At 44.8% G+C, this 17,039-nt stretch overlaps 2 protein-coding genes across 5 annotated transcripts in view; one reads left to right on the top strand and one right to left on the bottom strand.

The window, feature by feature from the left end:
• Positions 1 to 17,039, bottom strand: part of MACROD2 (mono-ADP ribosylhydrolase 2) — an 854,218-nt gene that overhangs the window by 744,565 nt on the left and 92,614 nt on the right. The window lies entirely within an intron of this gene.
• Positions 3,769 to 15,532, top strand: FLRT3 (fibronectin leucine rich transmembrane protein 3). Of its 2 annotated transcripts, none has more exons than XM_068675717.1 (3): positions 3,769 to 3,920; positions 10,309 to 11,043; positions 12,156 to 15,532. In XM_068675717.1, the coding sequence occupies exon 3, from the start codon at positions 12,201 to 12,203 to the stop codon at positions 14,142 to 14,144; it is 1,944 nt and encodes a 647-aa protein (XP_068531818.1). In that variant the 5' UTR covers positions 3,769 to 3,920; positions 10,309 to 11,043; positions 12,156 to 12,200; the 3' UTR covers positions 14,145 to 15,532. The 2 variants fall into 2 exon arrangements, with proteins under 2 accessions (XP_068531818.1, XP_068531819.1); XM_068675718.1 differs by having other exon boundaries at positions 12,071 to 15,532.

Here is a 17,039-nt window from a genome sequence, read left to right as displayed (position 1 = left end):
CATATGAAAATGCATTTCCCACTGTCTTTGGCTCACTGTAGGCCTTACCCATAAAAACTCAAATTTGCAAATATAAGAAATGCGCTCGGGGAAGTATAGCTGTTTTGTCCTCTGCAGGATTCTTCTCACGCATGGCAAACATTACTAACAATCTAGTTAAAGTCTGCAAGGTTGTTTGGAGGGATTGTTATCTTTCCTTCCTTTAGCTCACATTTGGTGGGGATCTTTCAAAGCCATGTCAAATGTATGGAAAGCCTGTTCTGTTTTGACAGCATCACTTACTTTGTCAAGTTTGCAAGCAAAAAGTCTAGAGACAGTCCTGAAAGAGTTAGCTCCTGCTTCTCCTAAAAACTTTGTCAAGGTGGCTTCATGGTTTGACACTTAGAGGAAATTGCCTCCCAGACATAGAAAGCAATCGGTCTGAAGCATTAGGAACAAACTTTCCTGCTATGAACTTTACCCAGTCAGCTCTCTTTATCCATTTCTGTGCATTCTGTAAGTAAAAAAAAAAAAATAGCTTGCTTGTAGACTTTGCAATTTCATATAGCCCATTAAGTTACTTAATTTTGCTATCAATAGCACATGATGTGATAAGCAAAACTGTTTATTTGCCTTAGGAAAAATAGCAATGTGGTTGCATCACGGGTGTTTCTGAGTTGACAGGGCTTTCCCTGGGGCTACTGAGGAGCGCTGGAAAGAAGAACAGGCAGAAAGCATGGAAAGAAGGGAGAGGAATGGCAGAAAACACAGGTGCAGTGGTTTAATCTCCTGGCCCTTCAAGTCAGACAAAAGAATAATTACAATTACAACTATTCTCTCTCAAACATTCCTGTTACGAGAAAAAACAACAACAACAGCAACAAAACAGCACTCTTGAAGCCAACCAATTTGAAACAAGTATTTAGTTTTAGACCCTTCGTATCTGTTTAGCTCTCCTGTGGACCGTCTTTCACGATCACATTCTCATTTTTGTTGCATTCGATACAGAAATGTTGCCCCAACTTTGACCAGTTACTGTAGTTACACATACAATGCTGAAAGTTGAGTTTGACAGACATTTACTTTTGAAGGAATTAATCCACAACTGGATTCTAATTTTAAAACGACTCAAATCTTTTAAAAGCGCTAATTCAAGCTGTAATACACATTTGCTGAGAACCTGTACTTAGGCAATAACAAAGACTCTTATAGGACACATATCAGACAAAAGTTCATGTATTATAGAGCTTCCTTTTCTTAGACGTCTCCACAAATCAAGCAATGCCTAACTTGGATTTGGGACAGCCTGCTTTGAGAAAATCAATACAACCTGATAAAAGCCTGAAGCTAAAAACCACTAACACTCATTTCAGGGTATTTCATTGAATATCAGACTATTACTCTCAGCATTATCTAAGTGAAATCCGTCCTTGAGGAGCTCAAAGCAGCAACGGTTCAGTTTCCACTCGCAAAGCCAGCTCGCTGTCCTCTGCAGCAAGGATGACTGATCTCTGATTCAATTTTGCTTCCCGGTCAATGTGTTTGGTTTCTTAACGTTTCATAAATGTCTTGCCTAGAAACATTTATGACTAAAACCTGATTTACAGTAGGACAAAGGAGATCCAAAACACTGTCGAGTCACAGCCAGAGTCCTTCAGGTCAACCTTTGGCTAAGGGCAGCTCCCAGGACTGTGGCTCTTATCATGCCATCAGGGTGCTCAGAAAAACAAACAAGCAGCAGCGTTATCACTTTGACCTGACAGCACCTTACACGTGTGCGTTATAAACTTGCATTATCATTCCTGGAAACACATTGTATAGCATAAGTACTCTGGATTTCCCATCTGCCATCTTCCAAACCCTCTCAGGTTGAGAAGTGTTAACAAAATCACCATTTTTTCCGAACGGTAATTTCCCTGTAGGTCTGACAAGCTCTTCATCTCCATGTCACAAGCATTAATTAATTTTATATATAAAATATAGGTGAAAAGACTATTTTACCTTCAGGATTCAATTAAAATAACTCATTATATTGCTAAGGCTTGATACCGCTGCGTTACATATGCATGTTTTTATTCCCCACCCATGAGCTACCCCATCAGCATTGAGTTCCTCAATTGTCCTGAAATTTGAGAGGCCTTGAATTTCTATAGATTAAGAAGAAAATGGAGAACGGGGTCAAGCTCTCAACACACATTTTTTTGTGGAAAGGATTTTAAAAGCAACCCATGTTCTCACGAAGTATATTTAAGGATTTTACATAAAAGGGCCCATTCAAAAATATGCTTGTGACAACATATGAAAAACCCTTTAGTACCCTGGAGCAGCTGTGACTTGGTAAAATCTAATTATTTCTCATGTGCCCATTGGAATTCTCCAGGAATACTAACTGTAATTTCTAACTGCTGCCACAAGCTCTGGGCCAGACTTGGAACAGTACCAAAAGGTAGCTGAATGAGTGCCGTATACAACTTTTATGAATATCCCACAGGTATATGCTAAGGTTTAGTGATACGGCACAGTAATATAGCACCGCAATCAGGTAACTAATGCAACTAAGTGAGGCGTGAGCAATACCAAATACACAACACTTTTGAAAAATGATGCTATAATATTCACGGGGTCTCCGTTAGAAGATCTACTTGTTATTCAGAGCATCTCAAAAGTCTTCCTTTGTCACCAGTTCATTGTCCTGCCCCACACAACCAAACACACCAAGTACCATGTCTGTGCAGTACATGTGCATACGTACGCAAATGGACAAGCGTGAAATGTGCTATATATACATTAAAATTTATAAGCAATACAGCACTGCATACTGAGCTGATTAGGGCACAGCTCACCCTGCCAGGACTGTCAACAGAGACCCCTGTACCTTAACTCGAAGTGAATTTCTTATTAGTTTTTACTATCTTTGGGGAAAGATTCGAACTGAAGCGATAAATAAATAAATAAATAAATCCCTTTCCCTTGTTGTCAAGGAAGACCAATCCAGGATTTCTTTTTTAAACCTTCTGAATAAATATGGAACGTATAGAGCGTTTCAAATATACACCTAAATATCACGTACGACAAGCAGTATCAAACAAATCCATTAAAAATCCTCTTTAAAAAGGGTGAGCCTGGACTCCTCCTGGTTTGTTTTTGAGGAAAGGCGAACAGACGGACGCCCAATGTCCAAACTTTGGTAGGAAAAGCGCCGCTTTCCGGGGCTTTCCGTGGGCCTCAGGGACACGGAGCTCCGGGAGCTCAGCCTGGTGCCAGCAGGTGTGGGGACCCCACGTCCCCTGCTGACAGGTAGGGTGCGGAGAAGCCCACCTCATCGGTAATTACTGAGGGTGCTAATTACCGGGCTACCAATAAATGGACGTGTATTGAGGGAGATTTGGCTTTACGCATGAGTATCTGGGGAAGACGCTTCATGGGTTGCCCTGCAGCCAGGTTTTGTCCCAAAAAGCCTTCCCCAGTGCCAAGCCCACCCGCCCTGACACACGGGGGGGGGGGGGAGGGGGGACTAGAAAACACACAAACGCTTTTTAGCAGTTTTTTATTTTATTTCCCATTTTCCCCCCAACACACCAAACCCCCCCCCCCTCCCCGTCAGCCATGGCGCCGCCGGCTGCTCCCCCTAGCGACGGCCCCGCGCCCACCCCCCCACAAGCCCCGCCCCCTCCGAGCCCCGCCCCCTCCAGGCCCCCAAGCCCCGCCCCTGGCGGTGACGCGCGGCCCCGCCCCCGCCGCGACTTGAGGGCGCGCGCCCGGCTCCGCGCAGCTCCGCGGCACCGCGCCGGGATCGCGGCGCCCGCACCGCCGCCGGCCCCGCAGCTCGGCCCCTGCCCACCCACCCCCCCCAACCCCCTCCTCCGGCTCCTCCTGCCCCGACAGCTTAAAAAAGCAAAACAAGCACCGAAAGCCGCGTTAGGGATCGCCGCGCCCCGCAGGTAAGCGCGGGGCTACGCGCTGCGACGTGCGCGGGGGGTCGGGGGGAAGCGGGGAGCGGGGCCCCGGGGACTTCTCGGCAACTTCGCGGCCGGAGCCCCCTGCCCTGCCCTGCCTTATCCCGCAGCCCTCCTCGTCCTCACCCCCTCCCCAAAAATCTCCCCCCCAACCCCAAACCCCCGTCCCCCGGCAGCCGGCCGGAGCCTTTTGTTTTCCCATCCCCATCCCTGCAAGTTCGTCCCCGCGCCGAGCCGGTCCTGCGGCAGCGGGCAGGGCTGCTCCTTTTAGTGGTAATTATTTCTATTAATTATTATTAATTATTGCATCCCCCCCCCCCCCTCCGCGCTGCTGGCAAGGCGCGGCAGGAGTTGGGCGAAGCGCTGCAGCCCGCGGGGCGCCCACGCGGTCCCGATCCCAAACCTGGTCCTGATCCCAATCCCGATCACAGTCCCGGTCCCGATCCCAAACCCGGTCCCAGTGCCGGTCCCCATCGGGTCCGGAACCCCGAGGAGCAGAGGACGGAGAGGCCGGGGAGCTGCCCGACTTTAAAAAACCCCCCTTCATTATCTTGACCCCGATATTTGATTTTTTTTTATTATTATTTTTTTCCCCTCCCTTCCCCTGGAAGACGCTGCCCGCAGAGACGGGAGCAGCAATTAACTGCGCGCCCTCGGGTGCCCGGGGCTGCGGCGCCCTTAATGAGCGGCGCTCGGAGTTGGGGTGAAAAACGCTGAATTAGGAGCAAAAACCGCGTCTGTGCGTTGGGGTGTGCGGGGAGAGGAACGATCTGCTGCGAAACACGGAGCCCTGTGTGCTACCCTTGGCCATCCAAGCCACGCAGCGGGTCGTAGCGGAGGTTTCGGTGCCCTTCCCTTCCTTCCCCCCCCCCCTTAAAATACCCTCAAGTTTCCTTTAATTTATTCCCAAACCATACAATGCAGCCCTGTGTCAGATCGGTTTTCAAATACTTCATAAACAAAAGGTACGCCGGGGTTTATACGGGGCCAATTAGCCTAAAATATACTGAGGTTATTCTAATCGTCCTATTTGTGCTGCTGTCGAGCTTCTCAATTTCTCCACCGACGTTTAATCACTTCGAAAAGCTGTGTTTATTTTTCCTGCCTTCCCTGCTCCTCCTGTACACCAGAAACGGAGACTGAGCCTCGGTGTACATTTAAAATGTTAATTCTTTTTTTTTTTTTTTTTTTTTGGTACATTTGAACCACTTCATTTTAACTGGAGAGTGACCAGAAAAATACCGCTGTTCATGCGGTCAGCACGGGAAATAAGGGTCTGTAAAGTCTCTGAAAGGGTGATTTATTTTATTTTCTTTTAATTCCCCCTTCGGAGGCCGCCTCTGTTTTTCTCAACAGGAGACTTTTGGTGTAATTAAAGCAGAGAAAACTGGACAGCAGCAAAAAAGCATCTGACTTGTGGCTCTCAAAGCACAGTTTTTGCAGCGTGTACCACCCCCCAGTGGGCAAAAAAACTCTGTAGTAAACTCGCAGCGAGCTTTCATCTTCGGAAATAAAAGCGTGCGTGTGTTGCAGCCAGAACGAAATAAAGGTGCACGTCTGGGGATTTTGCTGTGGGGTTTTCTTTGGGGTTTCCCTCGGCACCCCGTAGCTCTGGGGGGGAGGCAGCAGAAGCGGAGGCTGCAGTTTGCAAACTTGGTGCGGCGGCTCTCGGGGGCGGCCTGGGTTGGTAGCTGGCCATCTTTGTCTGCAGGCAGTGCGAAGGGGCTGCTGCTCCTGCAGCCTTCCCTAATCGCCTCCAGGCACGAGGCGGCACGGAGTTTGTAGGATTGGGAGGTTGTGGGGTTGCCAGCGGGAGAGTCCCCTGTGTCCTGGGGGCCCTGGGGAGCAGCCGGCATCCTCCCGAGTCGTGCAGCCGGGAACAGCCGACCTGGCCCCTCCGTGGTGCCCCAAGTTTTCTGTTCCTGGGGCAAATCCCAACGAGGAGGCAAGGGTTTGAGAAGGGAGAGAAACAAATCCACCACAGCCGTATCTCTTTGAGCGGTATTTTTTTGTATGCCGAACGGTTTGTGCCAGGAGCTCCGTGGCAGGTATAATGCCACCTGCATTTGTCAGAGGGGAAAAAATGATTTTCCCCTTGAAAGCACGGCAGCGTTTGTGCTCCGTTCTCTCCGCTGAAGCGCAGGCAGGGCAGCTCACCTCGGCAGCACCTCTCGGGAGAAAACCCAGCAGCCATCGCTGGCCAAAGGGGGTGAGGCGAGCGCTGAGGCAGCGAGCACGAAGCGGAGCAGAGCGCTCCCCTCCAAGCGCCTCAGGGATGGGCAGCCTGTGCCCGAGCCCAGCGCGGCCCGGAGCGAGCACCATCAGCATATGGCTGGCAGTGAACTTTGGAGAACGACCACTGAACAACTCCGGGTTCATTTCCACCCTCTGCGGCAAGCCTTGGGTGTGGAGTTAAACTTCTGCCCAGCATCCATTTCTGAGCCAGGGAGAGAGAGCACACCGAAACCTGCATTTTTTAAGGCATGGGAGTTCGGCAGAACCAGCCAGCCGAAGGCAATATTATGTATGTGCAACTACTGCATAAGGTGGGGGGGAGCCAAAAAAATAAGTAACACCTATCTCCAAGGCGGGGAGAGGCAAATTTCACCAGACTCTGCCCTGGGGAGCTCACCGGCACCTCACTGAAAGCCTCTGCATTTTCCAGCCCCCCGAAGGCAGCCAGGGGACCTTCTGCTTGCCTAGCGCCGAACAAAGGAGCGGGGCACCTTCCCGAAACACGATAATCGTGGAAATTTCAGCCCCTTGCTTAGAGAGCGTTTTGCTGTCACGATCAACTAACTCCGAGTCAGACACTTCAAAAAACACAACACGGCGCGTGAAGTACGGGTTAGTGGTGGGGAGGCGGCGTTGAAAAGTTTGTGAAGCTTTTTGAGAGGAACCCTGGCTTTTGGGAAGTAACCTGGCTGTGCAGGGAATAGGTGGCTTCACCGCTGTTTTGAAGGGCGGGGAGCACAAAACATGTTGTGTTTCTGCTCCATTTCAGGATAGAAACCAACATGGAGGTAATTCTGCAGTGTACGAGCACTCATTGAGGTAAACTGACTGAGGCTTGTCGAATGCACGTATCCTAACACTTCAAATGTTACTTCTGTCCTTTATAACCTGAAAAGCCTGGACAGAAGTTGCCTCCCTTGGCCCTGTGGGGTTGGTGGTTAGAAATAAGCCCTTGCTTTTTGCAGCTCCCTGAGCTGCTGGCAGGGACCGCAGAGGTGGAGTAGAAATTCAAGTAAGCGCTGTGTGACCCGAAGTGCGCCAGGTCTGGATTTTATTCAGGTTTTATCACAGCTTGGAAAGAAGAAATCTGTTTGGCACTGCTTTTAGGTAAACTCCTGGCTTTTCAAACATACCAAACCTTCTTTTTTTTTTTCTTTTTTTTTTCTTTTTCCGCCCTGCAGCTTGCATGCAAGTCAGGCGGCGCAGCTGGATACCACGTGTTACAGTAAATACAGTGCTCTTTGGTGGGTTTTCTCGTACAGTGCAAATTACCTTCCACGTTTTAAAATTAGATTCCCCCCCCTCTGTAGCTGCAGCCCAGCGATAAGTGCAGGCACAAGTCTCGGGCATCCCCCAGCTGTAGCAATGTGCTTGCTTACACGGTGTCCCAGGAAAAGTAACTTAACACTGCAGTCCAGCACAGTCCATGAAAACATTCAAATCCGAATAAAGATAAGCATAAAAGCTCTGTTCAGTTGTTCTGACATTACTCTTGTTACCAAAAAAGTCTTTTTTATTTTTTTCCCATTAAAAAAAAAATGAATTTTGGCACCTGCTTTCTGAAATCCATCTTTTTCTGCTCTGCTCAAAATTAACGCCTCCTTTCAAAGCCATGTGTCCATGAAGCCTCCTAATTTGATGTCGCGGAGACCTGGACACAGCGCCTGGCCCAGCGGGGGTCACTTCTCTTTTCATCCTGCAGGATCAGCTATAATGGCTGGGTGTCAGGGAATATTTAGAGACAGCTCAAGAGGAGGAGAGTTTGAGCATGGCAGCAGGATTCCCTTCTTCTCTGTAGACAGATCACTGGAGCCTTTGATATGCAAAAACATTGTTTTCAGCTATGGCTTGAGATATAAAAGGGAAGTGCAAGATATCAAACAATCAGAACCTGAAGAAAACTATTCTAAGTTTAGAAAAGGGAGTGGGGGGTATGGTCTTAATCCACATTTTTGAAACAGTGTCGTCTTCTCCAAAGAGACCTGCTTTTATTTTTCTTCCTTGTTTTTATGTAATTTTTGAGAGCACGGATAAAAAAATTCCAAGACCCTAATGAGCTTTAGTGCTTTCATTTTAATCCTACACATTACCGCTATTACAATGGCAATAAATGAAGGGATGACTATCAAATGGAGCAAAGAAGAAACAGTTAATATGCTAGAAAGGTAAAATAAACGCACTTTTTCATGTTTATGTGTATGTAATGTAGGCATACTACAAATTCTCTTTTGATCAATACTAACATGCTTTTTTTTACAGCCTACTTAACAACTCTAAAAGTTCCAAAGAACGATTCATAGAATTATTTTTTTTATAAGTTTTTAAAAGTTACTGTAGCCTTCGAAGGCCAACTCAACAACTTTTTGTTCCTACTTCATAATTTAACTTCCAGAAAATACCCTCTGTCACAACTTCACATTAGTTCTTGAGAGAAATCATTTTTTATACAGCTGTTAAGCACGTGTTTATTTCCAAGTTTTAGGAATAGATCCTGGACTTAAGTTTCCACAAACACTTCAGTAATACAGACCAAGGAAATCGGACACTGCTTAATCTCAAAGAATGTGGAGCCTTTTTGTTCCATTTTCTACTGACTGCATATGTTAACCAAGCCCTACAACACAGGAATTCCCTTATATCCCAAATGTGGCCACACAGAGTTTTTACCTTAAATAAAGCATATGTTAAAGTACTTATTTCTGCCAATCTTACAGTGCATCTCTCATTTTAAGCTAACGATTGTCACTACAAAACTGCTGAAATGAGGTGAAAAAAAAAAACAAAAACAGAAACCCTCAGATAAGCATGAAAGCAGCATAAGAAGAGCTAAAGCTTCACGATTTCCTCAGAGAACAGTACCACCATCTCAGAAGTGGGTTTGGTTTGCCTTTTTTTTTTTTTTTTTTTTTTGTTAAATAGTCACCTTTTTACATTGAAGAGGAGCATAATTTTATCTGTGTCAGTCAGTTTGTGTCAGTGCAAATTTCCTGTTGCTACAGGATCTACTAAAGGAGGACTTCATGATACCTGCTCCAAATCGCAAAAGAGTTTTAAAGCAGAGACTGCTTTTGTGTAGGTCTATTATTTTATGATGGACAGAAGCAACTCTACCTATGCCCGTATGAAGGGAGCTAAGCAAGCATTATTATTATTCATCCTGCTGTTTCTTCATAGCTTTCCAGTGCTGAGACCTGCACTCAGTTGTTTCCTGGACTACGTGCAATCACCAAAGGGAAAAGGAAGTAAATGTTAAGGATTTATTTTTTTTTCAGACTTAACCATTTCTATTTCAAACAGATAGTGCCTACATGCTTTCAGGGAACAGAGACTGGGTATCTCACTGAATGCTTTCTGCAGTAGTGCTATGAAGCAGCCTGAGTTAAAATATTGCTATTCAAAAATGACCAAATAATTAGAGTGCCTCAAGAAATAGGAAGAGCTGAGATTATTTTTCTTTCTTGAACTGAGAAAAATCAGATTAATAAAACACCAATCTAAATAGTGATTCCACTGTGCAAAATGACAAATACAAGTGCTTAAAGGTTCATACAGCCTGGCATACTGAGCACACTTCATGGAGAAAGCCCACATATTACCTCCGTTGTCAAAAAGCTGACACAGATGACTAGTTCACAATTCAGGAACTGGATTGCAGATGTGAAATACTAATTCTGTTTGAGTGAAAACTTTTCATCTTTCTTCCAAGAGCTACTGAATGGTGTTTAACTCATCTTAGATTTAAAGCCAAGGAGAGGCTGATGATATGCCTCAGTTTACCAGGGAGAAAAAGCAAGCAAACATGTTGGCCTCCTCCCAGGAGGCAGGACTGCCATTTGTCCTCCAGTGGGAAACATCACTTAGACAGATTTTGTTACCATCTATTAATGCAGGATGACTTCATTTGCTACTGGAAGGAGGGAAAAGATTTGTTCCAGCAAAACAGCAGCAGCACGAGACTAAACAGCAGAAGATGTTTCCGAACGTCTCTGACTTTTGTTGAAATACCATCGTTTTGGTATAACAAGCTTTGCTAGTTAATAAACAGCATAATTTATATGGGGATGCAGCACAACTCTGAATACTAGCGCCCACCACCACTTGTTATTAATTACAATTTCTTCTGTTTGTTACTTTACAGGAAAGTAAGAGTTCAAGGAAAGCTTTCAAGGGGAGTTCTCCGGGAAGGAAGGAAGACTGTTGTGTCTTTCCATGAAGAAAACCACCCGACCTGCATGACGTGCTGAGGGCAGAGCCACCTGCCATCAGCGCGCGGCGCAGGAGGAGTTCTTTCCTGCATTACAAATTCGGAACAAGTGTATAAAAAGTGAGAGTTGGAAAATGGTCCTCTCCAAAAGGCGTGGATGTACCAGGATGTAGCCACTGTACAAAATTTACCCTTGGATAATTCTGGACAGAGATAAAAGCCCGCTGCTGACCTCCTGAAGAGGCGACCACCATTCCAGCCTGAGCATAATGAATAGTTTCCATCACGCGGCGCCCAAGTCACCGCCGACAACTGCACCACACACAAGAGTTGGTACGAGTTACAAAGAAAGTAATTCCTGTTAAAAGGCGTTAAACCAAACAAAAGAGGCTGTCCTTCTTTCACAGACTTTACATGAGGACAAAAATAGAAGGAAGTTGAAGCTTTTCTCCTCCCTGGCCTGGTGTGCTTATGTACCATGATAAATCTTTGTTGGATTGCTCCCGGAGCGTAGTGCCAGGAGGCTCGCACCGCCGGAAGGATCGCTCAAGTAAACGCAGCCAAGGGAGAAGCAGCTCCATGGATTAAAGTGTAAGAGCAGCTCGTGAGACAGAAATTGCGTTTGCTGGACATCCTCAAGCACAAAATTTACTCTTACCTTTAAATACGGTAGGATCAATATTAATTTGTTTTTCTTTTCGTGCCTCGGAGAATAAAGTTCAATTAATATATGAACCCACAAGAGAAGGAAAGGGTCATGGCATCTCTTAATGCATAGGTCATCTTATAAAAGTTTTCACAACCCTAATTACAATGGTAATTGAATTATATTGTCTTAAAAGCTATAAAAATGCTAATTACCTGAGCTCAATGTACAAACATACAACCAGTGCAAAGCACAATTTCAGTCTCAAGAGTTAATTTATATTGTCCTTACCTGCACAGTTTGAACTAATAAGATGTGAAAATGTGGTTAAACCTGCCAAATAGTCTCTTATTAGTGTACTGCTTTAGTAAGAAGACTTTTGAGAATGACAAATATTTAAACATGAAATTAAGCATGTAATGAAATATTCCATCCAGTCAAGTAGAAAGCCACGGCTCTAACAGCTATGTCAGTTTGTAACCTACACACCAATTGTTATATTCACCTTTCTAAACATTCCAGCTTGAAAAACAAGAAAAGTAAGCTGCAGTGTTTGTAAAACATGCAACATTATGTTGAACACTCAAAAAAAAAAAATCAAGAAAGCTCTTTAGCTGGTCTTTGCTCTCTTGTCTGCATTTTATACTGTGCCATTAGGACTTTCTTGAACCTGCAGAATAGCTACCACTGAACTCGTGGGTTTGGTGAGGGTTTTATAGTTCACGTAAGGGCTCCTAGGTAGTTAGCTGGCTTAGGAATTCTTATCTTTCAGATACAGAATGATTTACTTGAACTCTGGTTTGACTTCAGCTCTGTACTTACAAGGGTATCTATGAACAAAATCCACATGTGAAACATGGAGGAATCCTCAGAAGGAGCTTTCTTGCTTAAACAGAGCTATTTACAGATCAGACATACCTGATTATATTACTTTAAATTACCAGGCAGAACAGTTTATTAATTGAATTAGTAAAAGAAAGAGTATAATAACTGATGTAGAGAAAGTAAAATGTCTGCCAACTTGAATTTATTTTCATGTGTGTGTTTCAGATGTCTTCTGTAATGTTGAAGTTGAATTTTCATTGGAGTTTCTTCGCTGATGATCTGGATAATTTTGTTTGTTTGGTTTTTTTAGATTGTTGAAGATCAGAACTGTATACAAATCTCATCATTCCTGACCATGATTAGTGTAACCTGGAGCATCTTCCTAATTTGGACTAAAATAGGGCTGTTACTTGACATGGCACCTTATTCTGTTAGTGCCAAACCATGCCCTTCAGTATGTCGCTGTGATGTGGGTTTCATATATTGTAATGATCGCGATTTGACATCTATTCCTACAGGAATCCCAGAGGATGCTACTACCCTCTTCCTTCAGAACAATCAAATTAATAATGCTGGGATTCCTTCAGAACTGAAGAACTTGCTTAGGGTGGAAAGAATATATTTATACCACAACAGCCTAGATGAATTCCCCACTAACCTCCCTAAGTACGTTAAAGAACTGCATTTGCAGGAGAATAACATAAGGACCATTACTTATGATTCACTTTCACAAATTCCCTATCTGGAAGAACTGCATTTGGATGATAATTCGGTTTCCGCTGTTAGCATTGAGGACGGAGCTTTCCGGGACAACATCTATCTCAGACTTCTTTTTCTCTCTCGAAATCACCTTAGCACCATTCCCTGGGGTTTGCCTAAAACGATAGAAGAGCTACGCTTGGATGATAATCGTATTTCCACGATTTCAGAGCTGTCCCTCCAAGACCTTACAAATCTAAAACGCCTTGTTTTAGACGGAAATCTTCTAAATAACCACGGATTAGGAGACAAGGTCTTCATGAATCTAGTCAATCTTACAGAACTGTCATTGGTCCGCAATTCACTCACAGCCGCACCAGTAAATTTGCCAGGAACAAACCTAAGAAAACTTTATCTTCAAGAAAACCATATAAATCGTGTGCCACCCAACGCTTTCTCTTACTTACGGCAGTTGTACCGGCTAGATATGTCCAACAACAATCTCAGCAATTTACCTCAGGGTGTCTTTGATGACCTGGACAACATAACTCAACTCTTCCTTCGTAACAACCCTTGGCACTGCGGGTGCAAAATGAAATGGGTCCGTGACTGGCTGCAGTCCTTACCCTTGAAAGTGAACGTGCGTGGGCTGATGTGCCAGGCACCGGAAAAAGTCCGTGGGATGGCTATCAAAGACCTCAACGCGGAACTGTTTGACTGTAAGGATGATATAAGCACCATCCAAATCACCACTGCGGTGCCAAACACCTTGTACCCGGCCCAGGGACACTGGCCGGTTTCTGTGACCAGACAGCCTGAGATGAAGGCTCCCAACCTGAACAAGAACTACAGAACCACAGCCAGCCCGGTGCGCAAAGTCATTACGATATTTGTGAAATCCGTGAGCACGGAGACCATTCACATCTCCTGGAAAGTGGCGCTGCCGATGACCGCTCTGAGACTGAGCTGGCTCAAGATGGGCCACAGCCCTGCCTTTGGATCTATAACAGAAACCATCGTCACCGGAGACAGAAGCGACTACTTGCTGACGGCGCTCGAGCCCGAGTCGCCGTACCGCGTCTGCATGGTTCCCATGGAAACCAGCAACATCTATCTCTCCGATGAAACGCCCGAGTGCATCGAGACCGAGACGGCGCCCCTCAAGATGTACAACCCGACCACCACCCTCAACCGGGAGCAGGAGAAGGAGCCTTACAAAAACTCCAGCTTGCCCCTGGCCGCCATCATCGGCGGGGCGGTGGCGCTGGTGGCCATCGCGCTGCTGGCGCTGGTGTGCTGGTACGTCCACAGGAACGGGTCCCTCTTCTCCCGGAACTGCGCCTACAGCAAGGGACGCAGGAGAAAAGATGACTATGCCGAAGCGGGAACCAAGAAGGACAACTCCATCCTGGAAATCAGGGAGACTTCTTTCCAGATGATACCCATCACCAATGACCAGGTGTCCAAGGAGGAGTTTGTAATACACACCATCTTCCCGCCCAACGGCATGAACCTCTACAAGAACAGCCACAGTGAAAGCAGTAGTAACAGGAGCTACAGAGACAGTGGTATTCCAGATTCAGATCATTCGCACTCATGATACTGAAGGACGTGAAAGACTGGTTTGGTTTTGGTTTGGGTTCTTTTTGTTTTTTGTTTTATAAACGAGAAAAGACTGACTTTAACGGTTGCTGTTCTACTGCAAAACACTGGATTAAAGACTGACAAAGCAATGTACTGTACATTTGCCATATAATTTATATTTAAGAACTTTTTATTAAAAGTTTCAAATTTCAGGCTACTGCTGCGATTAATGTAGTGGGGATACCTGACCACAATTCTCTATTTTAGTATTTTTTAGTAATTTGTACTGTATTTTCCTTGCTAATATTGAAGTTACAGACCATTTAACTTTTGTGTTCTACTGAGTAAGATGACTTGTTGACTGTGAAAGTGAATTTTCTTGCCGTGTTGAGCAGTCAGAACATTCATCTGAGATCCTTGTAAGTGTAAGCACAGGCCATTTTTCACTTTGGTATTAATAAAATAATGTTAAACCTGGCAAATCAAGAAGATCAAGCAGTGGTTGCAAAAACTCACAGAACTTTAAATGTTGGGTCTATTAAATCTGTAAACCACAACAATATTCAATAAACAAAAATGCGTGTAGTAATGGGCAATATCAGCTGTCTGGATGTATCCATGTCAACAATGGTGAAATCCAATTGAAAAGAAAATAATCAAATCAATTACATGCATGAGACTGAAACTGTTGACACGCGTAAGGAAAGAATTGACCCCTGGAAGAAAGCATAATGAAATTTCTAACAAGGAATTCCAAAAAAAAATAATAAAAATGCACTAGGCTCCAGAAACCACAGGGTAGATACGGTTTTAGGGATAGATTTCTGGTTATCAGCACCAGCGGTCTGCTTGTTACAGAGAAAACAGTGATGGATGGTCACAGGCATTTGGGAGGCAGGGGCAGGGCACAGGGAAAACGCTTGGCAACTGCTCCGGAACAGCAATGGGCTGAGAGGAGAGTTTCGTAAGAAAAACAAGCAGGACAAAAAACAGGCAATGCAAGCAAGGTATAAAAAATTCTAGTCACAAAGGTAAACAAAATTGGAGCTTACAGCTACTTTAAAAGCGTATACTCAAACAGTACGTAGGTATGTGTTAACTATACTGCCGTTACAGTCAGGAATACTGCCCATTACTGTCACAGTTTTCCAGAAATTCCTTGGTAAATCTGTAAGGTATCGTTTCTTTCTGCCTTCCTGCTGAACTATAAGCTATTTTCATGTTTAAACCCCAAGCCACTCTTTGTTGCCATAATCATTTGTTTCTTCAACTAAAAACCAAAGTGCATTGTATGCCCTTTGGCTAGTCTTGTATGTGCCTTGATCCAACGCTACATGTATCAAGCTTTTAAAAACAAAACAAAAAAAATTAAAAAAAATAAAATACCCACTTTTTCATACGTAACTTAAATATGAAAAACATTGTTCTTATTGATGAATGAATTTGAAAAATCAGTACAGAGCAAAGTCACATGTCTGCAGTGCACTGGTAGGAAATTCACTCGAAAGCTACTACTTTTCAGGTCATGAGTTTCACCTTTTTCTTTGTTCAACACAGTATCACACTTCCTGGATTTCTTTAATTACTTTGAAAAAGCAAGTTTTCACAACTTCCAAGTGTGTTAGCAATGAACGAGAGGGAAAGCAGAGGGTTACAGCCCTCTGAGATACAATTTTTTTCAACACCAAGAAAAAGATAGGGGGACCTACAAAAGCTTAATATTTTGGACAATATTTCTGCAAGGAAGGAATGTATACCAAATGCAATTCAATTATAAGAGAATTTTAGCAGTGCTGAGCCTGTCTGTTTCTCAATGACTGGTACAGGACAGAAGATGACGGGACAAAGTGAGAGACACCAAGACTGATGGTCAACCAGCAGTCAACCAGCAAATGACCCTTCTGCCAGAGGTCCCAGTAACACACAGCTCATTTCAACCTCATTTTCCAGTCTCGGCAACACCACCTGCAGTTTCTGTGCGGCGGAGGAGTCTCCATAGAGGAGCAGCGTGGTGCTTCGCCACCGACCTCCCGTAGTCCCATCATCTCCGTTAGAGGCAGCATCGTCAGGATCCACCACGCCAGAAGTACCAGGGGCATGTTCCGCTCAGCAGCTCTGTGTGCAGCTCTGGGTGATGCACGGGACTATTTTGCCCAAGAGGCACACAGCCTTGCTATGTTCCTGTGCAAAAGGCTTCCTGAGCAGTAAGTGGGGAAGGAAAACCAACCCAAATGGACAAGACAGACCTGTTTTGTTTTTTTTCCATGTAAGCTAGCGTACAGGGACCCTTACACCTGAGATGCATTTAATGTCTGGATCACTGGCAACAGATAATTAGTTCTTTGCCATCAGCTCTCCAGTAGCAAAATTAAATGGGTTTTGCTGAGTTTTCAAGCTCTTGCTGCAAAAACCTCTCTTGTAGTTGACTCAACATGTATGATGTGTAAAGGGTAGCAGAAAACTCAATGAGTACTCTCCTGTGCCCCTACTTAGACCATCCAAAGGCAGCCTGGTGATGGTACACACCATCAACCTACACTTCTTGGATGATTCCACGCAAAGGTATAATGGGCTACAGCAAGCTGCCATTTGAGGAGGTAATTGTGTACCAGTCCTACGTGCAAGGACTTCTGCATTATAAAATTAATGTACTTTGAGACAAAAACATGCAAATCCAAAGCACCCTCAACAAGTTGGCCCAGTCATTCCACGTTCACCTCCACCAGAAAGCAGATGAAAACCTGGAGAAATGATGCCATCCTCTGTGGCAAAACAGACCAGGTGTGCAGGCAGAGCCGGTTGCTTCCTACAGCAGTTGCTGTCAATGTAAAAACCACGGCACATCTATGGCTCTTGAGTTCTATGGCAGCTTTCACAGAACATGCATAATATTCAGACGTGTCAACTTGGC

This window comes from Anas acuta, chromosome 3 (genome assembly GCF_963932015.1).
Source record: "Anas acuta chromosome 3, bAnaAcu1.1, whole genome shotgun sequence".
NCBI lineage: Eukaryota > Metazoa > Chordata > Aves > Anseriformes > Anatidae > Anas > Anas acuta.
This window is presented reverse-complemented; position numbering and strand designations above follow the sequence as displayed.